Here is a 27,604-nt window from a genome sequence, read left to right on the forward strand (position 1 = left end):
TTCGATTCCATACCAACCTCATCAAATTTGGGTAACTTTCTAAAATCACTAATCTTTGTGTTCTTGAGATTTTTAAGTTATAAGTTTGTTAATTAGTGTCTATGGCTCAAGTTTAGTTTGTTTATGTGATTTGTATGCGTGATTTCGATATTTTGAAGTAACTAGTTCATATGGAAAGTTAACATGTTTAATCTCGAATATTAAGTGTTCATATGTTGTTAGATGCTAAGACTTCATGTTTTAATCTTGTTCCTAGTGTTACTAGCTTCATTATGATGTAAAGATTGACCAAGGAAACCCCTTAAACTTGATTATGAAATTTGGTGATTTTTGGTTGGGGTTTCATGAACTAAGAATGAATCTTTGATGCATTAAATGACATGAATGTTAATTGTAAGTGTTAGGTTGTGTTGTATGCTTAATTACCTACGAAACGGCATATCGTTCATGTAATTTGGTTACCGAATCATTTAATTTCAATATTGACTTGAATGCATTGATTATGGAACATTAAATGCGATTTTAGGTTGTTATAAGTGCAAGTTTGATTGATGATATGTGTTTAGTTGCTTTCCTCGTCAAATTACCTTTCCAACGATGTATGATAGGCGTTATAAGTGTTTGCGGGTCAAGAATTGTGTTAGAATTGGTTTTGGTTCGTGCACATTTAAAAAGCAGAAAAATAGCTGAAGCAGCAGGGTGGCGCGGCGCGCCATACCCCCCGCGCGGCGCGCCGATTGGGTCTGTCCAATATGGTCAATTTTCGAATAATGTTTGGCATGCTACGCACCTCCGATTAACATGTAACTTGGCCAACATGCTCATATATGATTTCTAAGATTAGAAAAATAGTTCGGAACCCGACCCGAACGTGTTGACTTTCGTTGACTTTGACCGACCAAAGTTTGACTTTTTGTCAAACTTAACCAAATGATTATGCAACCTTCCTAACTTATTTACATACTTGTATCTTGCATGAAACTTGGCAATTTGATTTCACATGCTAAATAATCGAGTCGTAACGAGCCATAGGACTAATTGAACATCTTTGACCTATCGTGTTTACCGTTATTGATACAACCTATTGTTTAGGTCAAGACTAGCATTGTTCTTTGCACACGTTTACTTGTTGAAGTACTTTACTACTCGTGCACTCAAGGTGAGATCATAGTCCCACTTTTACTCTTTTAACTTACTTTTGGGATGAGAAAACATAAACGATACTTTTGAACTAAGTGAACACAAGAACGGGAAAACAAACATTCTACATACGAGTTTAGAACGAAAATCCTCAATCCGATTATCATTAGTTACATCAGATGGTGTAAGCGAGAACTTATGTTATATGGCCATATGGGTTTGACAAACCCTCATTCAAACGGTTCGCTACCGTTTACGAATGAAATATATTTTCGGGAACAGTGTTGTTCTAGCACTAATTGATGGGGTATTCAACGGACGGAACGTTAAGCTTTGATAATTGGGTGCTCGTGAATATTAACTTTTAGAATGTACTATGGCTTTATCGATGTTGCAAATCTTGTGGTTCAACTTACTATTACTCATTTACTTATTTAAACCTATGATTTCACCAACGTTTTCGTTGACAGATTCTCTATGTTTTTCTCAGGTCCTTGAACTTAGGTGATACATGCTTCCGCTCATACTATTTGATACTTGCATTGGATGTCGAGTATACTTGCATACGTGGAGCGTCTTTTGACTACTTTTAATCGTGTCGCATGTGTTTTACACAAACTTTAAACATTGTTATGTACTTGTTGTGGAAACTACTTTTGTAAACTTTGAAACACCCTTATTTATGAAATGAATGCGACATACTTTTCGGTCAAACTTTGTTATAAAGACTTACGACCATGTAATGGGACCATACGTAGATGACGCCGTCATTTGACGATTTGTCGGGGTCGCTACATATAATACTACATCCGTTGACAATGCAGTCAAAATAAGATACATGGTGATGATTTTGTGAATGCAAAGTTTTCTTGAATAAAGCATGTATGACTACATGCACATAGCTTGTATGACGTATAAGCAAACAACGAAAGACTTCTATTAACCTGAGAATAAACATGCTTAAAAGTGTCAACACAAAGGTTGGTGAGTTCATAGTTTTAATGTTGCGAATAATCTGTATATAAAGGTGGATCACAAGTTTTCAGTTGTTTCATCCAGAAATGTTTATCAAAATATTCTACAAAATTCAGCACCCTGGTAACTAAACTTAACGTATATATAATTTATACCCTTTGTATAATCATCTTAATAATAGACGCAAACCAACATGTACGCTTCTCAAATAGCATACGTCCGTTAAAAGGCTAGTGCTCTAGCTCGGACGGGGATATCAAGCCCTATGGATCCATATACAACTACTCGCGCCCATCAGTTCTTATAACTGGCAGTTACTAGTTACCAAAGCGAAGGGATTTTCGGTTCAAACTCGGTGTAGAATTTAGTATGTACTTGTATCCATTGCGTTTAAAATAAAGTGCATGTATTCTCAACCCAAAAATATAGATTGCAAAAGCAATTAAAAAGAGAGCAAATGAAACTCACCTTAGCAGCACATAAATTCATTTACCCAAATGTGACTGAAACTCGGAATGCAAAGTAATCGTAGATCTCAACCTAGAGAACATATGTTGGTCAATAAATGTTTAACAAGCTAGGTCGGGTCATAGTGTAACACAATCCTAATGCTCGAGACCGACATACAAAAGTTAACAAAAGTCATCTCAAAAGTCAACCTGACCCAATATGATCTTTAAATCTATACATGTTTATTATCATAGTATAAGTCTTGATAATTGAACGAATTTATAGTTTATCAAACTCAAAATATTATTTATTTCAGGAGCTATATTATATTTGAATTATCATGGCAATCGAAAATATTTTATTATTTCACATAGCCTTCCAATACTTGTAAAATCAGATTATAGTGTTTATAAAGCTTTAAAACATGATAAGACAGTTAACTTTGACAATTGTTCAACAAAACGATACGTGCTTTATATAGAAATTCATTTACTCAATTAGTAATATTTGAAAATCCAGTTTATCAATCTCATAGACAAGTTGTTTAAATATTAATTTACAGTTTCAAACACAATTTCAATTAACGTTAACCATAATTCAGTTGACCATATCTTTTAATCCGTTCATCGAAATCACGCGATTTCTAAATGAAAAGTTAATAATTTTTTGCCAGCTTTCCAAAAACATGCATATCATATACTTTATATTAGTAACATATGTATCAAATTCGTGATTCATCATAAACTATCTAACGATAAAATTAAAGCATACAAGCATGCATAAACATATATACTCGATCACTAGACATGGATACACTATTAATATATAAAAGATAAGATGTGAATGCTCATGTATCAATATTGTGATTCAATATTGTAGAAAAGTAAGTAGACGCAACGGAAATGATAAATGCTAGGTTGACCTCACGAGCTATACCCCCGAACCATACCCATAAACTCCATAACTATAACCCATAATTTCCTTAGCTCTATCTCTCATGAAAACCAGTTTTGAAAACACGCGAGCAGAACCTCGTCGTACATTTTATGTATAAATAATACTAATAATAATATTAATCTTAATAATAATAATAATTATATTAATAATATAAATATATATATGTGAGAGAGATAGATCGATGGATTGAATGAGTAAACTGAGCCAGAATTTGATCGTATTTAAACACACTTTGCCCACCTACCCACACTATGCGATCGCATGGGATTTGAGTGGTATAGCCATGCGATCGCATGGCTAAAAGAAAAGGGCCAAATTCGTTTCACATAACCTGCCGACACTTATGATTTATAATATATATATTATTTAATATATAATATATTTAATCTTTAGAATTAATTAAATATTATATTATATTCTCGTGCATAGTTGATTTGTAATTTTTACACCGATGTGTTGTACATTGACCCTCGACTTAAGTACCGGTTCCGGTTTTTCGAACGCATTTTCGTACGCTTAGAAAACTGGTACTTTACGTTTTGTGTAATGTACCTTTATCAATAACAAGACTCAAATCAATGAAAAATTATCCCACTCAAAGTGTAACTTATTCATCTGAGTGTTTTGGTCATTTGCTTCTATAAATCGACGTCTCGTTATTTACCAATATATATTATAATAATACTATTTTAAATCCAAAATGTTTTACGACTAAGTTAATATTATATTTTATCACTTTGTAAAATAAAAATATAAACTTATATATTTTAGAAATATTTATTTGCTAATATAATATTTAGTTTTTCAAAAACTAATTATTTCAATGTTTAATATATTTAAAATCGTTTAAATGTTAGATATTATTATATCACCTTACGTTTTACGCTCTAGTACATAATTTGATATGATTCATTTATGCGCCAACATTTATTTTAACTTCTCAAACGTTCTAATTAACATATCTATTTACACATAATTGTTCGTGAATCATCGAGAGCAGTCGAAGGGTAAATAAATACATGAACACAGTTCAAAGAGTTTGAGATTTCAACATTACATACTTTGCTTATCGTGTCGGAAACATTGAATTATTTAAAGATAAAGTTTAAATTAGGTCGAAAATTTTTGGGTCGTCACAGTACCTACCCGTTAAAGAAATTTCGTCCCGAAATTTGATTAGGATGGTCATGACTGACAATAAGTATGTTTTCATGTCGCATACGAGCTAGAAATTAGAGTTTTTATCATTATTGAGTGTTACGGATAAAACAATTTATTTATGAAGAGTACGAGTGAAGCTATCACAAAAGAGTAAAATTAGTAAATGCAGATTCGTCATATCTATTGACGTAGATAGGATTGATTTCCAGAGTTTAAGGGATTTGGAGAAAATCTTTGTAATAAGATTTGATTCTTCGATAATTAGAGAAATTAGAATCTTCTTTGGTTAAATGCGATGATCTGTCTCGATTGCTCTGTCTGAGATTTCACTATAAATCCACCCTCTTCGTTTCCTTATTTCCACAGCTCATACTTTCTATTCTTTCTCCCTCAGCTCATACTTTAAAGTATTCGTCAATATGCTCCATCCAGTTCTGATTCTTGATATACTCCTAACTTTCATAACTGTCATTCTTCTTTTTCATCTCCCGCCAGAAGAATCTATTCACTTCTACTATACTCTTGGTTTTATAGTGTTTTTAGTCCTCCCTTATCTTTTTATTGCTATATGCATCGATATATACGGTTTATAATTTCTGGGTGGTTGTTGGGTTTTATATCTTTCCTTATATTTCGATGTCTCTGCTTCTGTCTTTCCATAATCATTGACATCCACAGTTAATACTCTCTCCAATTTACTGTGATTTATACTCCCATTGATATTTTGAAGCTTCATGCTTTTGTTTTATCTTCCCGACTTTAAATCAAGCGAATAATGGTCCAAAATACGTAGATATTAATTTCGGAATGAACATAATTAATGTTCTAAGAATGAAATTGTAATGACACAATCTTGACTTGTCAAATTATCAGAATATCCAGAAAAATAGAACTATCAAGAAGATATGTTCTTAATGTGTTTGGAGATGAGGTAGAATGTAAGAGTCATGTAACATGGTACATGATGACGTTATGATCTGTGAATCATCACGTTCCATTTAGAAACTCAACATGACTTACTGTAATATAATCACATTGATCAATTGTCATTATATTATACTAATTCATGCTTCAGTTCCCAACACTACTTCAAAAACATTCATAATTTAAACTCGAAGGTTTACAGAATATAGAAACTAATATAGTTTCTTTTATGATGTAACACAGATAGCGCGAAGAGATAAATAATCTCAGATAAGAATAGTTATGAAAATATCTTCAGAAATATCGAGGATATTTATAATGAAAGATATGATGATATCTTAGAATTTTTAATATCAGAGGATGATGAAGAATATTATCCGCAAGGGTTTAGAGTCAGGAACAAGGTATTCGTTAATGACTTCAGTAGATACTGAATCATTTGGATTCTTTGAAGGCAGGTTTAGTCTTTGTGATTTGTCCACAGCCTCCTTCTTAGTTTCCTCAATCCGTTTTCCAGTTCCAAACCTTCTCTTTTTCTGAGCTTTACCAATACACTATTCTTTATCATCAAACTTTTGACGGTTACGGTCGTTTACAGTTTTTGCTGCTTCATCAGCATTTTTCAAAATTTCGAGAACTAGTTCGCAGTTTAGGGTGTTTTTCAGAAACTTCACATTCAAAGTATGTAAGTCTTGGAGGTAAACGTTTTATGTATATATATATATATATATATATATATATATATATATATATATATATATATATATATATATATATATTTTATATATATATATATATATATATATATATATAACTGTTGGCGTAGAATTGCTGCGAAATTCGAGAATAATGGTTCAAGCTTTTTGGTATGGTAACTACCATTACAAGATGCAGATGAGTATATGATAGGGTTTCAATGAATAAGTATAGTGATTTTTCGGAGAGGCTTAAAGATCAATGAAATTGCTGGTAAGTTTACTGCTACTGTGGCGAGATATAAGGAGTTCCCCGGTAACAATGATGAAGAGGTAATCATTATAATAAGGCTTATTCGAATGAACCATTGAAGTTGATTTGCTGAAGCTGTGACAAAACTGTCTACTTTGAAAAGGGATTGAAAAGTTATTTTTGCTAATAAATGCTAAAGGGTCTGACACGGATACGTTTTAAACTATGACTTTGGTTTCGAGAGTTTTTCAGGTGCATGACCGTGGGTAATATGTGGTTGGATCATCATATCGATTGTTCATTATTTGAAGTGTCTTCAGGAATTTCGAAGGGTTTGAACACAAATTGTAATCATTAATATACATATGATGTTCTAGAATTTTGAATGATACGAATATTTCTCTGGGTAGAAGTGATGTTCTAGCACAATTTTTGAAGTCAAAGTATAGCTTTGAAAGATGTAAGGATTTAAAAGTGATGTCTCCTGTTGAGTCTTGACTTGGATTCTGATCTGTCAAAATCAGAATATGTAATTGAATTTGAATGAGTATGATTATTTTGATTTTTATGAAAGAATATATCTCGTTGTGAAAGTAGTGAGTATAGTTGGTGATTTGTTGAATCAGAATCGAAGAATGTAACATATTAATTGTGAATTTATATATCTCCCGGGTATTACCTACCCGTTAAATATTCTCATCATTAATATTTTGTACAAAAGAATTTTTTTTAATAAAAATATATCTGCATATATATTTCTTTAGATGTAATCATGGATTTAATGAGTTAATATAATATTAATCTCATCTGGTTTTTGATTAGAACTTTAGATATTACATAATCGTCGTAGAATATTTCTCCAATGAAGTTATGAATCAATATTTCATCGGTTATTGTTGTTGGTACTCCTTAGTACCTATGGTGCGTATGACGTTGATGCTCGTTGAACATCTTGTGATGTTGAATCATGGGATGTGGATGTTGTTGATGGTGGTAATGGTACTGTTGGTGTTAATGATGGTGGTACTGTTGATGCCGGTGATGCTGCTGGTACTTGTAACCTTTGCACCATATTCTCCAAAACCACTACTCGAGCGCGAAGCTTGTTGACTTCTTATATTACACCGAGATGATTAGCGGTTCGAACGAGTGGATGAATAAGATCCAGAATTTGAGATAGTATATAATCATGACGAGATACTCTGGAGATGAGAGAGAAAATGGTATTATGAACAGGTTCGCCGGTAAGTGCTTCAGGTTCTTCGCCAAGAGGGGAATGTGGTGGATGGAAGGGATCACCTTCTTCTTGTCTCCAATGATTAAGTAAGCTACGAACCCATCCCTAATTCATCCAGAATAGATGATGGGTAAATGGTTGCTCCATTCCGGTCACACTGCTTTCGGAGCTCGAGGAGTCCGAGGAATCAAGTGAGAAATCCATATTATATGATCGGATAAAGGGTTTTTGTTATGAGATGGGTGTTGAATACTGAATGATATCTTCGTCTCCTTGAATACGTATATGTAGCAAAAAGATTCCGTAATTTACGGAGGGATCCTCGAATTCCGTCTGTTTTCTGGGTTTGGAAAGTGTGGATTTTCAAGAACGGGAATCTTATGATATGTTGGGAATCTCTTATGATAACAAATTTAGGAAAAGTGTCAGACAAAGTCTGCTGAGATAAATATGATAAGATATGATTTGTCTATACTTCCATTTATGCAATAATTGCAGTAAGACGTGTTTAGACTAAAGAATGATAAGCAAGTAATTTCTAACAAGAAATGATAAGCAAAACTTGGTAAAAACATATACAGTCATAGTCCAGACTCACTAATGCATCCTAACAATTACCAGTTAAATACACTAATGCAAATTCTGGTTCCCTATGACCTCAAGCTCTGATACCAAATGTGAAGACCCGTCCAAATCCATTTGGACGAATACATCATTCATTGATTTCATAGTCAGGTTTTGACCTCTATATGATACGTTTTGTAAACATTGCATTTTTTTAAAAAGGCACACCATAAATGAATATATAAATCCAAGGTTTTCGACGTCTGATGATTTCTATGTATAGATAATTACCGTACATAATAGTTTATAATACTACATCCGTTGACAATGCAGTCAAAATAAGATACATGGTGATGATTTTGTGAATGCAAAGTTTTCTTGAATAAAGCATGTATGACTCCATGCACATAGCTTGTATGACGTATAAGTAAACAGCGGAAGACTTCTATTAACCTGAGAATAAACATGCTTAAAAGTGTCAACACAAAGGTTGGTGAGTTCATAGTTTTAATGTTGCGCATAATCTGTATATAAAGGTGGATCACAAGTTTTCAGTTGTTTCATCCAGAAAAGTTTATCAAAATATTCTACGAAATTGAGCACCCTGGTAACTAAACTTAACGTATATATAATTTATACCCTTTGTATAATCATCTTAATAATACACGCAAACCAACGTGTACGCTTCTCAAATAGCATACGTCCGTTAAAAGGCTAGTGCTCTAGCTCGGACGGGGATATCAAGCCCTATGGATCCATATACAACTACTCGCGCCCACCAGTTCTTATAACTGGCAGTTACTAGTTACCAAAGCTAAGGGATTTTCGGTTCAAACTCGGTGTAGAATTTAGTATATGTACTTGTATCCATTGCGTTTAAAATAAAATGCATGTATTCTCAGCCCAGAAATATAGATTGCAAAAGCAATTAAAAGGGGAGCAAATGAAACTCACCTTAGCAGCACATAAATTCATTTACCGAAATGTGACTGAAACTCGGAATGCAAAGTAATCGTAGATCTCAACCTAGAGAACATATGTTGGTCAATAAATGTTTAACAACTAGGTCGGGTCATAGTGTAACACAATCCTAATGCTCGAGACCGACATGCAAAAGTTAACAAAAGTTATCTCAAAAGTCAACCTGACCCAATATGATCTTTAAATCTATACATGTTTATTATCATAGTATAAGTCTTGATAATTGAACGAATTTATAGTTTATCAAACTCAAAATATTATTTATTTCAGGAGCTATATTATATTTGAATTATCATGGCAATCGAAAATATTTTATTATTTCACATAGCCTTCTAATACTTGTAAAATCAGATTATAGTATTTATAAAGCTTTAAAACATGATAAGACAGTTAACTTTGACAATTGTTCAACAAAACGAGACGTGCTTTATATAGAAATTCATTTACTCGATTAGTAATATTTGAAAATCCAATTTATCAATCTCATAGACAAGTTGTTTAAATATTAATTTACAGTTTCAAACACAATTTCAATTAACATTAACCATAATTCAGTTGACCATATCTTTTAATCCGTTCATCGAAATCACGCGATTTCTAAATGAAAAGTTAATAATTTTTCGCCAGCTTTTCAAAATCATGCATATCATATACTTTATATCAGTAACATATGTATCAAATTTGTGATTCAACATAAACTATCTAACGACAAAATTAAAGCATACCAGCATGCATAAACATATATACTCGAGCACTAGACATGGATACACTATTAATATATAAAAGATAAGATGTAAATGCTCACGTATCAATATTGTGATTCAATATTGTAAGAAAGTAAGTAGACGCAACGGAAATGATAAATGCTAGGTTGACCTCACGAGCTATACCCCCGAACCATACCCATAAACTCCATAACTATAACCCATAATTTCCTTAGCTCTATCCCTCTCAAAAACCAGTTTTGAAAACACGCGAGCAGAACCTCGTCGTAGCATTTTATGTATAAATAGTACTAATAATAATATTAATCTTAATAATAATAATAATAATTATATTAAAAATATACATATATATATGTGAGAGAGATAGATCGATGGATTGAATGAGTAAACTGAGCCAGAATTCGATCGTATTTAAACACACTTTTCCCACCTACCCACACCATGCGATCGCATGGGATTTGAGTGGTATAGCCATGTGATCGCATGGCTAAAAGAAAAGGGCCAAATTCGTTTCACATAACTTGCCGACACTTATGATTTATAATATATATATTATTTAATTTATTATATATTTAATCTTTAGAATTAATTAAATATTATATTATATTCTCGTACATAGTTGATTTGTAATTTTTACACCGATGTGTTGTACATTGACCCTCGACTTAAGTATCGGTTCCGGTTTTTCGAACGCATTTTCGTACGCTTAGAAAACTGGTACTTTACGTTTCGTGTAATGTACCTTTATCAATAACAAGACTCAAATCAATGAAAAATTATCCCACACAAAGTGTAACTTATTCATTTGAGTGTTTTGGTCATTTGCTTCTATAAATCGACGTCTCGTTATTTACCAATATATATTATAATAATACTATTTTAAATCCAAAATGTTTTACGACTAAGTTAATATTATATTTTATCACTTTGTAAAATAAAAATATAAACTTATATATTTTAGAAATATTAATTTGCTAATATAATATTTAGTTTTTCAAAAACTAATTATATTTCAAAGTTTAATATATTTAAAATCGTTTAAATGTTAGATATTATTATATCACCTTACGTTTTACGCTCTAGTACATAATTTGATATGATTCATTTATGCGCCAACGTTTATTTTAACTTCTCAAACGTTCTAATTAACGTATCTATTTACACATAATTGTTCGTGAATCATCGAGAGCAGTCGAAGGGTAAATAAATACATGAACACAGTTCAAAGCTTTTGAGATTTCAACATTACATACTTTGCTTATCGTGTCAGAAACATTGAATTATTTAAAGATAAAGTTTAAATTAGGTCGAAAATTTTCGGGTCGTCACAGATGAAGAAGAGCAGATCGATGTGTTTGTAAAGGGGTTACCAGAGAGAATTCAGGAGGATGTGAGTGCGAGCGCGCCCACTTCAATGCAAAAGGCAAGTCAAATGGCTCACAAACTCATAAACCAGATTGAGGGGAGAGTTAAAGAGCAGGCGGCCGAGGAGGCCAAAATGAAGCAAGTCAAGACAAAGTGGGAGGAAAACAGTGACAAGAGTCACCAATATAACAACAACAACAACAATCATAACCCCAATCGCAACAACTATCACAACAACTGCAACATCAATCGCAACAACAATCGCAGTCCCAACAATAATTACAACAAACGTCCCAACAATAACTACAACAACCGTCTCCACAATAATAACAACCACAACAACAACAATCCCAACAACAACAACCTCAATAACAATAATGATAACAAAAACCAGAAAAGCCCATGCCTAAGGTGTGAAGGGTATCATCTGGATAGCTTCTGCACGGTAGTATGCACCAAGTGTAACAGAAGTGGTCATAGTGCAAAGAAGTGTGACGTCTATGGACCAATGGCCAATTATAGGAAAAGAGTAAATAACACTATTACTTGTTATGGATGCGGAAAGACGGGCCATTTCAGAAATTCATGTCCAAATCAAGGGAACAATAATGGGCAAGCCCGTGGAAGAGCGTTTAATGTCAATGCAATAGAAGCACAGGAAGACCCGGAGCTTGTTACGGGTACGTTTCTTATTGACGATAAACTTGCTTATGTTTTATTTGATTCGGGTGCGGATAGAAGCTATACGAGTAGAGATTTTTGTGATAAATTAAGTTTTCCATTGACGCCTTTGGATAATAAGTTTTTACTCGAATTAGCAAATGGTAAATTAATCACAGCAGATAAAATATGTCGGAATCGAGAAATTAAACTGGTTAGCGAAACGTTTAAGATTGATTTGATACCAGTAGAGTTAGGGAGTTTTGATGTGATAATTGGCATGGACTGGTTGAAAGAGGTGAAATCAGAGATTGTTTGTTACAAAAATGCGATTAAATCTATGCGCGTAAAGAGAAAACCCTTAATGGTGTATGGAGAAAAGAGCAACGCGAAGTTAAATCTTATTAGTAACCTAAAGTCACAAAAGCTAATAAGAAAAGGTTGCTATGCCGTTCTAGCACACTTCGGGAAAGTACAAACTGAAGAAAAGAACATCAATGATGTTCCCATCGCAAAAGAATTTCCCGATGTATTTCCGAAAGAATTACCGGGACTACCTCCACATCGATCCGTTGAATTTCAAATAGATCTTGTACCAGGAGCTGCACCGATAGCTCGTGCTCCATACAGACTCGCACCCAACGAAATGAAGGAACTCTAGAGCCAATTGCAGGAACTTTTAGAGCGTGGTTTCATTCGACCAAGCACATCACCGTGGGGAGCTCCTGTTTTGTTTGTCAAAAAGAAGGATGGTACATTCAGGTTGTGTATCGACTACCGAGAGTTGAACAAACTTACCATCAAGAAACTTTATCCACTACCGAGGATCGACGACTTATTTGATCAACTACAAGGCTCGTCAGTTTATTCGAAGATCGATTTACGTTCTGGATATCATCAAATGTGGGTGAAGGAGGATGATATTCCGAAGACTGCTTTTAGAACTCGCTACGGTCATTATGAGTTTATGGTTATGCCGTTTGGTTTAACTAATGCACCAGCTGTGTTCATGGACCTCATGAACCGAGTTTGTGGACCATATCTTGATAAGTTTATCATTGTCTTCATCGATGACATACTTATTTACTCAAAGAATGATCAAGAGCACGAAGAACATTTGAGAAAAGTGCTAGAGTTGTTGAGGAAGGAAAAATTGTACGCTAAGTTTTCAAAGTGTGCATTTTGGTTGGAAGAAGTTCAATTCCTCGGTCACGTAGTGAACAAAGAAGGTATTCAGGTGGATCCGGCAAAGATTGAAACCGTTGAAAACTGGGAAACCCCGAAAACTCCGAAGCATATACGCCAATTCTTAGAATTGGCTGGTTACTACAGAAGATTCATCCAAGATTTTTCCAAAATAGCAAAACCCTTGACTGCATTAACGCATAAAGGGAAGAAATTTGAATGGAAGGATGAACAAGAGAAAGCGTTTCAATTATTGAAGAAAAAGCTAACTACAGCACCTATATTGCCATTGCCTGAAGGGAATGATGATTTTGTGATTTATTGTGACGCCTCAAAACAAGGCCTCGGTTGTGTATTAATGCAACGAACGAAGGTAATTGCTTATGCGTCCAGACAATTGAAGATTCACGAGCAAAATTATATGACTCACGATTTGAAGTTGGGCGCTATTGTTTTTGCATTAAAGACGTGGAGGCACTACTTATATGGGGTCAAAAGTATCATATATACCGATCACAAAAGTCTCCAACATATATTTGATCAGAAACAACTGAACATGAGACAGCACAGGTGGATTGAGTTGTTGAATGATTACGACTTTGAGATTCGTTACCATCCAAGAAAAGCGAATGTGGTAGCCGACGCTCTGAGTAGAAAGGACAGAGAACCTATGCGGGTAAAAGCTATGAATATAATTATTCATACTAACCTTACTACTCGAATAAAAGAGGCGCAACATGGGGGTTTTGAAAGAAGGTAGTTTTGAAAAGGAAATACCCAAAGGATTGGATAAACAGCTTACTATTCGGGAAGACGGAACCCGATATTTAGCTGAAAGAATTTGGGTACCAAAGTTTGGAGATGTGAGAGAAATGGTACTTCAAGAAGCACATAAAACCAGATATTCAATACATTCCGGAGCGGGAAAAATGTACCAAGATCTCAAGAAACACTTTTGGTGGCCGGGTATGAAAGCCGATATTGCTACATACGTAGGAGAATGTTTGACTTGTTCTAAAGTCAAAGCTGAACATCAGAAACCATCAGGTCAACTTCAACAACCTGAAATCCCAGAATGAAAATGGGAAAACATTACCATGGATTTCATTACTAAATTGTCAAGGACCGCAAGTGGTTATGATACTATTTGGGTAATAGTCGATCGTCTCCCCAAGTCAGCACACTTTCTGCCAATGAGAGAAGATGATAAAATGGAAAAGTTGGCACGATTATACTTAAAGGAAGTCATCTCCAGACACGGCATGCCAATCTCTATTATCTCTTATAGGGATGATAGATTTGTTTCAAGATTTTGGCAGACGTTACAACAAGCATTGGAAACTTGTCTATACATGAGTACTGCCTATCATCCACAAACTGATGGACAGAGTGAAAGGACGATACAGACACTTGAAGACATGCTATGAGCATGTGTTATTGATTTTGGAAATGGTTGGGATCGACATCTACCGTTAGCATAGTTTTTCTACAACAACAGTTACCACTCGAGTATTGAGATGGCACCGTTTGAGGCACTTTATGGTAGAAAGTGCAGGTCTCCAATTTGTTAGAGTGAGGTGGGGGATAGACAAATTACGGGTCCAGAAATTATCCAAGAAACTACATAGAAAATCATTCAAATTCAACAACGGTTAAAAACCGCCCAAAGTCGACAAAGAGCTACACGGACATTAAAAAAAAGATATAGAATTTGAAATTAGAGAGATGGTCATGCTTAAGGTTTCACCTTGGAAAGGTGTTGTTCGATTTGATAAACGGGGGAAACTAAATCCAAGGTACATTGGACCATTCAAGATTATAGATCGTGTCGGACCAGTAGCCTACCGACTTGAATTACCTCAACAACTCGCCAATGTACATAATACCTTCCACGTCTCAAATTTGAAGAAATGCTTAGCCAAAGAAGATCTCACTATTCCTTTAGACGAAATCAAGATCAATGAAAAAACTACAGTTCATTGAAGAACCCGTCGAAATAATGGATTGTGAGGTTAAAAGACTTAAGCAAAATAAAATACCAATCGTTAAGGTTCGATGGAATGCTCGTAGAGTACCCGAGTTCACCTGAGAGCGTGAAGATCAGATGAAGCAGAAATACCCGCACTTATTTCTAGAAGATGAGACAACACCTACAACAACTTAAAATTTCGGGACGAAATTTATTTAACGGGTAGGTACTGTAGTGACCCGAACTTTTCCATGATTATATATTATTATGATATCTATATTTACATGATTAAATGTTTCCAACATGTTAAGCAATCAAACTTGTTAAGACTTGATTAATTGAATCATATTTTATGCAAACGTTTGACCACCCAGTTGTCCGCTGATTCACGAACATTATAACTTGTATATGGCATGATAATATATACATGGACATTTAACATGATAAAAATATATTTAAGTATCTCAATATGTATATTAACAATGAACTATATACATAAAATGAGACTACTAACTTAAGGATTTCGAAACGATATATATTCGTAACGATTATCGTTATAATAACGTTTTAACATATAAATATGGTATTAAGTTATATTAATACATTTTGTTATCATGTTAACATAACAATTTAACATCTCATTAAGAATAATAACAAGGGATTAATTACATTTAACAAGATCGTTAACTTAAGGACTTCAAAACAACATTTACATGTAACGACTAACGATGACTTAACGACTCAGTTAAAATGTATATACATGTAGTGTATTAAGATGTATTAATACAATTTTGAAAGACTTCAAGGCACATATCAAAGTACTTCTACTTAACAAAAATGGTTATAATTACATTCCCATTCATTTTCATCAACAATTCTACTCGTATTCATCCGTATTCGTACTCGTACAATACCCGACTTCTAGATGTATTTACTATTGGTATATACACTTCAATGATCAGCTCTTAGCAGCATTAATGAGTCATATAAACATGTGAGAACTTTCATTTGGCAACTAGCATGAAATATCTAACAAAAATACAAACTAATGGAGCCTATATCTTGACTCCTAAATCACGTTTTCATGTAACATCACAAACACATTCATTTTGCAACTTCCATGCATCAAACTACTCTCTCTCAAGTTTTCTCTCATTGTTCTAAGTGTTCTTCATCATCTTCATCAAAATCTAGCTCAATCTAGTTCAAAAATCCTAACTTATATCAACTTACAAAACAATTACTCAAGAACACATCAAGAACACTTTCAAGTTTGCAAGTCTACTTTCAAGCTTTATAATCCATTCCAAGTAATCATCCAAGATCAAGAAAACTTTGTTATTTACAGTAGGTTATCTTTCTTATTCAAGGTAATATTCATATTCAAACTTTGATTCAATTTCTATAACTATAACTATATTAATTCGAGTAGTAATCTTACTTGAAATTGTTTTTGTGTCATGATTCTACTTCAAAAACTTCCAAGCCATCAAAGATCCATTCAAGATCAATATTAATTCTTGTCATTTCTAGTAGGTTTACCTACTATATTTGAGGTATTAATGATGTTCATAACATCATTCGATTCATATATATATATATATATATATATATATATATATATATATATATATATATATATATATATATATATATATATATATATATATATATATATATATATATATATATATATATATATATATATATATAACTATCTTATTCGAAGATTATAACTTGTAATCACTAGAACATAATTTAGTTAATTCTAAACTTGTTCTCAAATAAAGTTAATCCTTCTAACTTAACTTTTAAAATCAACTAAACACATGTTCCATATCTATATGATATGCTAACTTAATGATTTAAAACCTGGAAACACGAAGAACACCGTAAAACCGGACATACGCCGTCGTAGTAAAACCGCGGGCTGTTTTGGGTTGGAAAAATAAAAACTATCTTAATCTTTGATTTAAGAGTTGTTCTTATGGGAAAATGATATTTCATAGGAACATGAAACTATATCCAAAAATCATGGTTAAACTCAAAGTGGAAGTATGTTTTTCAAAATAGTCATCAAGACGTCGTTCTTTCAACTGAAATGACTACCTCTTACAAAAACGACTTGTAACCTGTAACTCTGACTATAAACCATCACTTTTTCTGTTTATTTTCATAAAGTTAAGTTCGATACGAAACCATAGCAACTTGATTCACTCAAAACGGATTTAAAACGAAGAAATGATGGGTAAAATAAAATTGGTAAAAATTACTAGTTTTAGCTACGTAAATTTTATAACAAATCTATACTAACCATAACTTAACTTACTTATATTGTATTATACATGTATTCCAACATATATTATGTAATCTTGATAGACCATAGACACGTATACAATGTTTTGACATATCATATCGACGTTATCTATATATATTATTTGGAATAACCATAGACACTCTATATGCGGTAATGCTCGAGTTAGCTATACAGGGTTGAGGTTGATTCTAAAATAAATATATACTTTGAGTTATGATCGAGTCCGAGACTTGTATACACTGGGTCGTGGATTGATTCGAGATAATATATTGATTTATTTATGTACTACTAACTGTGGACTACTAATTGTGGACTACTAACGTTGGACTAAAAACTTAACAACTTAAAACGTCAACACGTAATAAAAATGTTGTGAATATATTTCGATCATACTTTGATATACATATATATATATATATATATATATATATATATATATATATATATATATATATATATATATATATATATATATATATATATATATATATATATATATATATATATATATATATATATATTTGTTATAGGTTCGTGAATCGACCAGTGGCCAAGTGTTATTTTCCGACGAAGTGAAAATCTGTGAAAGTGAGTTATAGTCCCATTTTTACTATCTAATATTTTGGGATGAGAATACATGCAGTTTTGAAAGTATTTTACAAAATAGACACAAATACTTGAACTACATTCTATGATTGAATTGTTATACCGCGTATCCCTGTTTATTTAGCTTGGTAACCTAAGAATTAGTGAACGCCACTAATTGACGCGAATCCTAAAGATAGATCTATGGGCCTTGACAAGCCCCAGTCAGAGAATTTGAGCTGCTTTAGTACTTCGAGGTTTATATTATATACAGATGAGGTACCTGTATGGGGATATGCTAGATGCATTTTTGTTAATGTCGGTTACCAGGTGTTTAATTCATATGAATGATTTTATGCAGATGAATATTTATGAAAAATGAAATCTTGTGGTCTATTATTATAATTTGTTATATAGGTTAAACCTATAACTCACCAACATTTTTGTTGACGTTTAAAGCATGTTTATTCTTAGGTGATTATTAAGAGCTTCCGCTGTTGCATGCTAATTTAAAGACAAGAATTGGAGTCAGCATGCTTGTAATATATTGTTTAAAAATTGCATTCGGAGATTTAAATCGTTGTGTAATATTATTGTAAACCATTATGTAATGGTCATGTGTAAACGTTCTATTTTAGATTATCATTACTTGATAATCTACGTTATTCTTTTAAACCTTTATCGATAAAATAAAGGTTATTGTTTGTTTTTAAAATTTTTAATGCAGTCTTTGAAAAACGTCTCATATAGAGGTCAAAACCTCGCAACGAAACCAATTAATATGAAATGTTTATAATCGATATGAACGGGACATTTCAAAAGGGACTTAGGAAATTGATTAATCTTATTTGAAGATTAATGCTTGTCCAAGTTGAAGACAAGTTGAGCTAGGTTGGAGTTGGTCTTTCAAAGGGATAGAAAGATTAGGCTTGTTGTCTACCAAAGAAGTTGAAGAGTTGTAAATCGGATCTCCACCGGGTTTGAAGAGAAGTGCTTAGTGAAGCAAAAAATCCCCATTAGTGTAATCGGGGAGTCGATTAAGGTGTATTAGTTAACATCCACCCAAACCACTATAAATCCTTGTGTCTATGTTCTTTACATTACTTTACTTATCATTTTGAACATATACACCACACACATCAAGTTTGAATTGAATTGGTCGATCATAATTAATCAAATTTGGTGATCAATCGAAAAAATGTTAAAAACGTATCAAGTAACTATTCACCCCCCATCTAGTTACTTACATTTTTTTTGGTCAAAGTAACGATTACATTAGAATGGATCCGAAGATCAACAAGTACAAGTGTACAACCGATACAAAAGAATCCAACAACGAGCCCTAGTCAAACAAAATCAACAAAACCAAACGACTCACCAACATGGTGAACAAACCCGTTTAATCTAGTAAACCAAGTAAAACCAAGGCTATAACTAGCGGAAACTTAAATATAAGGCTACACTAATAAATAAAAAAATAAACATAACAGCGGGGTACCTGCCGGAAAATCACTCGAACAACAACCGGAAAACAAATCCGGCCGCTAACATAACAACCAGTGACAATCTAGCCAAAAAGTACCGACCGAAAAAAATAATCAAACACCGCCGGCAGCCACCTTCAAGCTACCGAAAACAGCTGGTCAACAAACCCACAACCAACAACTCCGGCAGACCCCGGTAAAAAAACCCCGACTGGAAAAGAAGAAACCGGCATCTCAGCTAAACAAGTCGCACTTCAAGAAAGACGAGCGAGACAAGAGGGCTTACCAAGAGACAACGCCGTAAAACAGAAAGCACAAGTGCTTTCGCCGCCTGTCACCGGAAAAGCTCGCCGGAAGTTCAACGAGTACTCGAAAGCCCAAGAAGAAGAGAGACATGAAAGATAGATCTGAGGAGATCGAAGAAAAAGAAAAAAGAAAGGAGAACCTCCGGCCACTGACGAGATGCCGATGATCGGAGACAACCACAAAACAAAAGTTGTTTGGTGGTACATGTAGAGAAAATAAAGGAGTCGGGTTATTTTTATGTTTTACGTTTCTCTTTTATTTGTTTTGTTGGTTAGTTTTATTTTGTGCTGTTGTTGCTTGTAGGTTTCTAGCCTTGTTTTCTTTGTTTTGCTATTCTTGTTTGATTGTTCATACATCGTGGTCCTTTTCGAGTTTTTCATCTATCGATGAGATAGAAACTTACGTATTTTGTACGAGTATTTCGTTTCTCTCGTTTTTTAAAAAAAAAATTAGAAAAAGAAAACATAATATTGTCAGAAGAGGTTATTGTTTATTGAACACGTGGCCGCTTGTATAATCCACGTTAGGCCCTCAACTCCGATTTGAAAGAAAAAAAGAAAACAAAGCCTAAAACACCATCATCATCCTTCTCTGTATCCGCAAGTAAGATTTCTGTTTCTATTTTATTTTTCTATATTCATTCATAACAAATAATTATAAAGCTTTAATCTGGTTTTCTAGGGTTTTGTTTTATTTCAATTTAGGGTTTGATAACACTCGTTATCGACGCGGTTTCCTTTTTAGGCATTCGATTCTAGTTTATCATATTTGATTTTTGATGCTAGGTTTTCAATTTGAGGATCTCAAAGTCATGATAAAGTGCTACTCAACTTTTTAAAGCATATGTATCACTTATAATTGGTTTCCTTACACTCTTACACTAATTATCATTACGTTGTCCCTAAAATCAAGATAATCAGTGCTAATAATCGTATGAACAGTTAAGCTGTAAACTCATAGCTGTTTACTGGAACTTCAAACACACCTATAATCGCCTTAATTTTTTATTTTTCATAATTGCACAATGTGTTACAATATTGGTTGTTAGAATGGTTCTGATACTTGATATTTCCATGGATGTTTACCTGTTTCTAAGCAGTAATTGTATTATACCTGGCAATTGAGACCCAAACACTAAAATTCAGGTCAAATGGGTCAAGCTTTCGGGTCAATTGGGTCTTGAAAAAAATTAGACCTAACGATGTAAATCAAAACTTAAAAAAAGATTCAAATGAGTTTCTCACCAACCTATTGAGTCCTGCACAAAAAATGAATGAACAGGTCTAATGGGTATCAATACTCAAAGATCAATAAATAGAAATAGGTCTAATGGGTTTTGTGAATGGGTCAAATGGGTCAAGCATAAAAAGTTTCATCCGTAAAAAATTTATAAAGCATTCATGTTTATATCATTTATTATGTATATTAATGTTTCTTATGTATATTTAATAAATAATAATAACTAAAATAATGTAATAAATGTAAAAAAAATTGATGTAACCCGTTTGACCCATTTGACCCAATTGACCTGTGACCCGTTTCGACCTGTTACCCAAACCAACCCAACCTGACCCATTTTGACCCGTTTAAAAAATTGACCTGTTTGACCTATGACCCATTTCAACCCAAAACCATTTTGACCCGTTACCCAAACCGACCCAACCTGACCCGTTTGCCAGGCATAAATTGTATGTTATTACCCCTTCAGTACTAATTCCAAGCCGACTGTTTATCAGTTTATTGCTTCGTGTATTAGGATCTCAATTCTTAAAATTCACAAATGGAAGCCACTGGTGAAGCGAAATTAGGTAGCATATTGGATGCAATTAAGCCTCCGCGTCTTGAAGACGCAGGTCTCGAGGACTGCGCACTTCCACCAGACTCCATACAAGAAGCTTTCCTGAAGGCTGCAACTTCCGTGCGGTCACGTATGTTTCACAATTCAGATGACGAATCAGAAGAAGAATGTGTTAACGACCCGTGGCCCGCAAATGGATCTTCAGGAGATAAACTCGCGGGGATCACAACTGAGGCTGATCCTCCAGGCACTTGTGTACCTAAAAAAGGCGGTGAATTGCCGGATGTGATTGGAGACGATGTGGTCGTGGGTGGTAGGGAGGGTATGCCGGATAAGGTGGTGGGACCCGAGGTACCAGATGAGGCTGAGAAATCGTGTGTTGATGGATTACAAGGGTTAAAGATAGGAGAGAAAAAGGATGGTGTAGGTAAGAAAACTGAAACTAATACAAAATCTAGTGAGGATGAAGATGAAGATGAAGATGATCAAAGGCAAGTGTTGGCTGAAGTTTGTATATGATGAGAAACTGTTTACCTTTTGTTTGTGGTTGTCGTTATGTTGTATGCCAATAAAATGGGAGAAGATGTTAAAGTTTGTAACATTTTTGTTCCAAGTGAACACCAAATGCTACCAGTTAACGACTACGGAGTATTATGTAATGATAGTTTTTGTGTTGGAAATGGTAAGTGGTAAACGGTGTAACGACACTGAGAAAGTACTTATATTCTGATCCTAGTTTTTTGGATCTCGAATGATGATTAATGTGACAGTTAAATGCTTTGGCTCTTTTAGCAATTGCTATACTGATTCTTCCCAAACCTATGATTCGAACTTTTTTGTCATTAAACTGTGAGTATTGCAATTAAATTAGTCCAAATTGGATTTAACAGCAATGAGGTATGTGAAATAATGTTTTGCAGTAATCTGGTATGTTTATCTCCCTGCAGTAACATTTCTTACTGAACGTACGAAATGTATATTTGTACGTTTTTGGATGCATACAAAGTTTATTTTCCTTGTTAAGTTGTATGCATATAATAGTAAGTTAGATGTACTCCGTATATGATTAGAGGAAAAATGCACAATTGAACACATGTAATGATACACTTTGAAACTTGAATACATACAAAGTTCACAAGCAATAAATTGGTCCTAAAATTCCCAATCGGCAATGAGTAAAGGTTTGTTTTCAGGAACACAAAATAGTAACGTGTCCTTTTATAATAGGACGGGTCGGTAAGTAGACGTATCTTTTCAAATGTGTCAGAATATGAACACTTGTAATGAGACAAACTTGAACATTTGCTTTGGGATGAAAAATTAGAAAGATGACGTTTAGTGAAATACTCGATTTTAAGTATACAACTTTTAGAGTTGGCGAGCTTTTATTTTTTATTTTTTATTTTTTATGGTAAAAGACATAAATTAAATTACAATAGATCATGTGATCTAATTGAGTTACATTGTGATTCACTAAATTCAACTGATCTATTTGAACAACCGATTGACTATGACCCTGTTTGTATTGAAAAAAATTTACCAGGCACCAAAACACATTTGAACCAAATCAATAAACATAATGTCTCCGCGCAACACAAACCTAGAAAACCATGAGAAATTAAATTTTCAACTCGCATTTGATGGTGACTAAAGCAACCCCTTCATGCCCTAACCATCTTAATGACTCATTATGAGACAACATATAATATAAATGTATATGATAGCCTAGAGAAAGAAAGAAATATAACTAGTCTTCATTTGGGGCAGAACGAAAAGTACATTTAAATAAAAACCATATCTAATTTTTCCAGTCAAGGAACGTATAGAACCTTTACTTATTTACCATGTATTATAATGGATCATCATTTTTCTGCGAATATTCATTCGCTCAATTGTTCGCTGAGGTTTGGATGATGTTCCTAAGTCCCCCGTCGTTTCATCTTTTCGGTCACAGTCCACCATCTTCTGTTTTATCGGGTTTCCTTGGTCGTGGTTTATTTGACCCGGGCGCCGGGCACCGCTGTTTGATTCTTTCCCATTTCTCCCGAGTTGGTTGCGGGCGCATTTTTTGCTACCCTAGCTGGACCTTTGTGGTCTTTTATGGTGAGGGTCTGTGACAACACCTTGCTAAGCCTTTTCTAAGCCTACACTGCAACTTGCAACAATCTCTAAAGCAGTCAATTGGTTGGCACCTATATTCGAGTTTACTGCAAAGGTTCGGATAGAAGTGGCATTGTGCTTGAAAAAGGGAAGTTCCATAGGCGGAAGATATTGAAGCGGAGTTTGAGTCGTTCAACGTAAGGATTCACATGATCACGTCATTAATGCATGTACACACATGGCTTCATTGATCCAACTGATCAATGATCCACTCGTGTTTTTGAGTGATCAGTTCACTATTTTAACTTTCTTTTCTACCGGAGTTATTTACCTACATATATACTACTTGCGGTCGACATGCGATTTCATATTTAATCCGAAAAAAATAAAACTACTGATGGAACAGGTTGAACGCTTGACCAAGAAGCTATGTTCTGTCTGCATTTTTATTACTTATTCTTTGAAGGTGCATCAAACAGAAATGGAAAATGAGGAAGAAAATAAAGCTGCTAAAATAAGCAGATTACAAAACACACAAAGGTAACCAACCGGTTCACATATTCAAATTTTCATATAATCAAATCGTATTCAAACAACCGGAGTTAACAGTGGCTTCTTGTTAAAGTGAGCCTCTATGTTCCCAATCACAAGATCAGCCATCGCATGTCGGGTTTCGACAGTGCCACTCCCAACATGCGGCAACAGGACTACATTATCAGGCCCAAACAGCTCCTCAGGCACATGTGGTTCATTCTCAAACACATCAAGACCTGCACCAGCTATCCTGCCTTCAACAAGTGCAGACACCAATTCCCGTTCATCTACATGTGGGCCCCTGCCAATGTTAATAAGATAGCCACTGGGACCCAACGCATTCAAGACTTCACGATTAATAATGTGTCTGGTTTCTTCTGTTAAGGGACAAGCCACAACGAGAATTTGACAATCAGAAGCCAATTCGAGGACACTGGGAAAGTACTTGTAGTTCGATCCTGGTTTCTCTGATCTGGAGTAATAACTAATGGGACAGTTAAATGATTCAGCTCTCTTAGCAATTGCTGTACCGATTCTACCCAAACCGATGATTCCAACTTTTTTGCCACTAAACTGCAAGTTTCACATGTAAAAAAATGAAAAACAGTAACCATATTTGTATTTTTATTTTTAGTGCGCTAGATTCTCCATGTCGAGAAATCAACAAAATTATTATAAATGAGCGATCAGCTACGTAAGGAACAAAACGAAAGGAAATCAAAAAGTTCAGTAGGTCATAAATAAAACTAAGAACTATGTAATCTAGTATTAGCACATTTTTGCTCATATGAGATCTTGAATTCTAGTTCTGCTGATACAGGTTAGCTCATCCACTCAAAGATAACTTCTTTCACTAATAACTCTTTTCCCAGTGGTAGCACTCTTTATTATGCAAAAAACTGAGCAGTTTGATACAAGTTTCTAAAAATTAAAGATAAATTTATATGATAGCTTAATCTATTTTTGCACAATACAATACAATACAATACAATAAATAAATTCATCATACACCAGTTTTATGTGTATGTAGACATGTATTTTCATTGGGATTATATATCTGGAGGCCAACCGAAAATATCAATTTGTTTTTATAGGTCACTAATATTTAGATATGATTTTGTAGGCCACCTAAACTAATATTTTGTTTCCTATATACCAAATCCGCCATAAAAACTAATCGAAAAAATAAAAAAAACCAAAATACTCATGTATTTGAATACAACAACAACAATACTCAATCCGGCACATGCGAGGTATGGGGGAGGTGAGATGTAGACAATCCTTCCTCTACCCTAAAATAGAAGACAAGTCGTTTCTCTAACCACGAGTCGAGAAATAATTCTACACCCACCGGAAGAGAAAGTCATCCCCTCTCTACTCGAGGGTAGAGAGATTGCTTCCGCGAGAACCTTCGACCCAAAAAAAAAAAAAAATGAGACGCCATGAAAATGGTAGAATCAAGTTTTCATGGGTTTTAGGGTCTGTCTGAAAATCAATTTAGGCTATAAGCGGCAGTCAAGACGCCAATATATTAATCTTAATTGGATGATTTCAATGCCTATAAAATCATTATCAAATACGAGTGGCCTACAAAAACATATTGATAAACCTCTTGATATATAATACGTGTCACCATTTGATTCTAAACCATTCCCCAACTCAACTAGTATAACCACTTGTACATTGCCTCAGTGGTACCCCAGTATCTAGGTATTTAGTGGATGCAATACGTCTCAGATTCGATTCTAAAGGGGGGTTTTCCCAATGCGGTTTTCTTCCGATACGTGCCATTGATATGATCGGGTGAGCGATACCCCATTGCAAGCCCTTGTCTGTGATTCCTAACTTGTTTAAAAAAAAAAAAAAAATAGTATATTTTCCAAATAGCATCGATATATCAAATTCAATTATAAACCACCTCACATATGGTTAACACCTAACAAAATCATACATCAAATTAATACTCCGTACATTCCAATTTTATAGTCCTATGTCTTTCGTTTTGAATTGTCCTAAATTAATAGTCAATTTCTATAAATATATAAGAATATTTCTATAAATAGATAAGAATACTGGATAAAGTTCTTTAAACCCTTTCATTATTATACATGTAAAACAAAAGGGTAATTAAAAAGTAAAGTGAAAAATTAAATAAAAATTACAACCGTCTATTATTGAATTCACCCGACCCGACAATACATGTTTGGGGAACGTCCAGTGCCAAAGTCACTGAATGGGTAAGTCTCCGATCCCTATAACGGATTATCAATCCCTAAAACGGACTATGTAATCCTATGTAATGTATTTTATCTGATGTGTATTTCTTAAACTGCTTAAACTTTACTCATCAAAACTATAGCAAATAACTGGGTAAATCCCAACAGAAAATAAATAAATAAATAAATAAATAAAAGGAAGTCAAACCTTAGTTGTCAATCTGAAGTCACCTTTCTTCCATAAACCAGCTTTAACATACCGATCACACTCACAAATCCGTCTCAACGTGGTTAATATCAATCCGATTGCCAGGTCAGCAACATCATCAGTTAATACATCAGGTGTATTAGTAACTCTAATCCCTTTCTCTTTACAGTACTCCAAATCAATTTTGTCTAACCCTACGCTGAAACTCGACACGATCTCAAGAGCTGGCAACGATTCAATGAATTCTCGATCAGTAGGCACGTTCGGGTTTACAGCAACAGCACGGATGGAACCGGAATTTTGTTTCAAAAATTCGAGTTTATTAGGGACGTTCCACAAGCGGAAAAGGTTGAACCGCTTATCGAGTTCTTGTTCCAGGTACGAGTTCGTAGGTGATGTCAACAGCACACCGATCGGTTCCATGATTCGAGTTTGCTTGGACATCGGTGACTCTGGGACTTTATTAGTATAAGTTTGTGGTTCTTTGATTAATTTTTTTTTTGGGATTTTTATTTATTTTATTGAATTGAAATGGAGTAATAATACAACAATAACAACACCTTATGGATTGCTTGAATGGTGCTGCTGTGGCAGTCTCGGATAAGTTGGTTGGCTCTATTACCGGAGTCGTTAATCTCTTTCTAGCTGGAAGGTGCCCTATGGAATTAGGAGAGTATATTGCTAGTGCTCCCCTCACACCGCTTGTCAAGCCCGGCGGTGGTCTTCGTCCTATAGCTGTGGGTACTGTTTGGCGACGTCTTGTTTCGAAGGTTGGCGCTGCTATAGTTGGCCAGTCTTTTGGAAGTTACTTCGAT

The 27,604-nt window shown here is 34.1% G+C and overlaps 2 protein-coding genes across 3 annotated transcripts; one reads left to right on the plus strand and one right to left on the minus strand.

Moving 5' to 3' along the window:
* Positions 1-20,257: 20,257 nt before the first annotated feature.
* On the plus strand, positions 20,258-22,540 carry LOC139845623 (uncharacterized). Of its 2 annotated transcripts, none has more exons than XM_071835885.1 (2): positions 20,258-20,536; positions 21,670-22,540. In XM_071835885.1, the coding sequence occupies exon 2, from the start codon at positions 21,714-21,716 to the stop codon at positions 22,248-22,250; it is 537 nt and encodes a 178-aa protein (XP_071691986.1). In that variant the 5' UTR covers positions 20,258-20,536; positions 21,670-21,713; the 3' UTR covers positions 22,251-22,540. The 2 variants fall into 2 exon arrangements, with proteins under 2 accessions (XP_071691986.1, XP_071691985.1); XM_071835884.1 differs by having other exon boundaries at positions 20,261-20,536; positions 21,690-22,540.
* Positions 22,541-24,320: 1,780 nt separating this feature from the next.
* Positions 24,321-27,290, minus strand: LOC139845624 (glyoxylate/hydroxypyruvate/pyruvate reductase 2KGR-like). The gene is made up of 2 exons (XM_071835887.1): positions 26,790-27,290; positions 24,321-24,938 (listed from the first exon to the last, which is right to left on the minus strand). The coding sequence occupies exons 1-2, from the start codon at positions 27,231-27,233 to the stop codon at positions 24,420-24,422; spliced, it is 963 nt and encodes a 320-aa protein (XP_071691988.1). The 5' UTR covers positions 27,234-27,290; the 3' UTR covers positions 24,321-24,419.
* Positions 27,291-27,604: the final 314 nt, after the last annotated feature.

This window comes from Rutidosis leptorrhynchoides, chromosome 4 (genome assembly GCF_046630445.1).
Source record: "Rutidosis leptorrhynchoides isolate AG116_Rl617_1_P2 chromosome 4, CSIRO_AGI_Rlap_v1, whole genome shotgun sequence".
Classification (NCBI taxonomy): domain Eukaryota; kingdom Viridiplantae; phylum Streptophyta; class Magnoliopsida; order Asterales; family Asteraceae; genus Rutidosis; species Rutidosis leptorrhynchoides.

Coding starts and splice junctions, on each gene's coding strand:
- LOC139845623 (XM_071835885.1), top strand. CDS start 21,714: ATGGAAGCCACTGGTGAAGCGAAATTAGGTAGCATATTGGATGCAATT.
- LOC139845624 (XM_071835887.1), bottom strand. CDS start 27,233: ATGTCCAAGCAAACTCGAATCATGGAACCGATCGGTGTGCTGTTGACA. Junction 24,939..26,789: donor ACTTCAGATTGACAACTAAG/GTTTGACTTCCT, acceptor TGAAACTTGCAG/TTTAGTGGCAAAAAAGTTGG.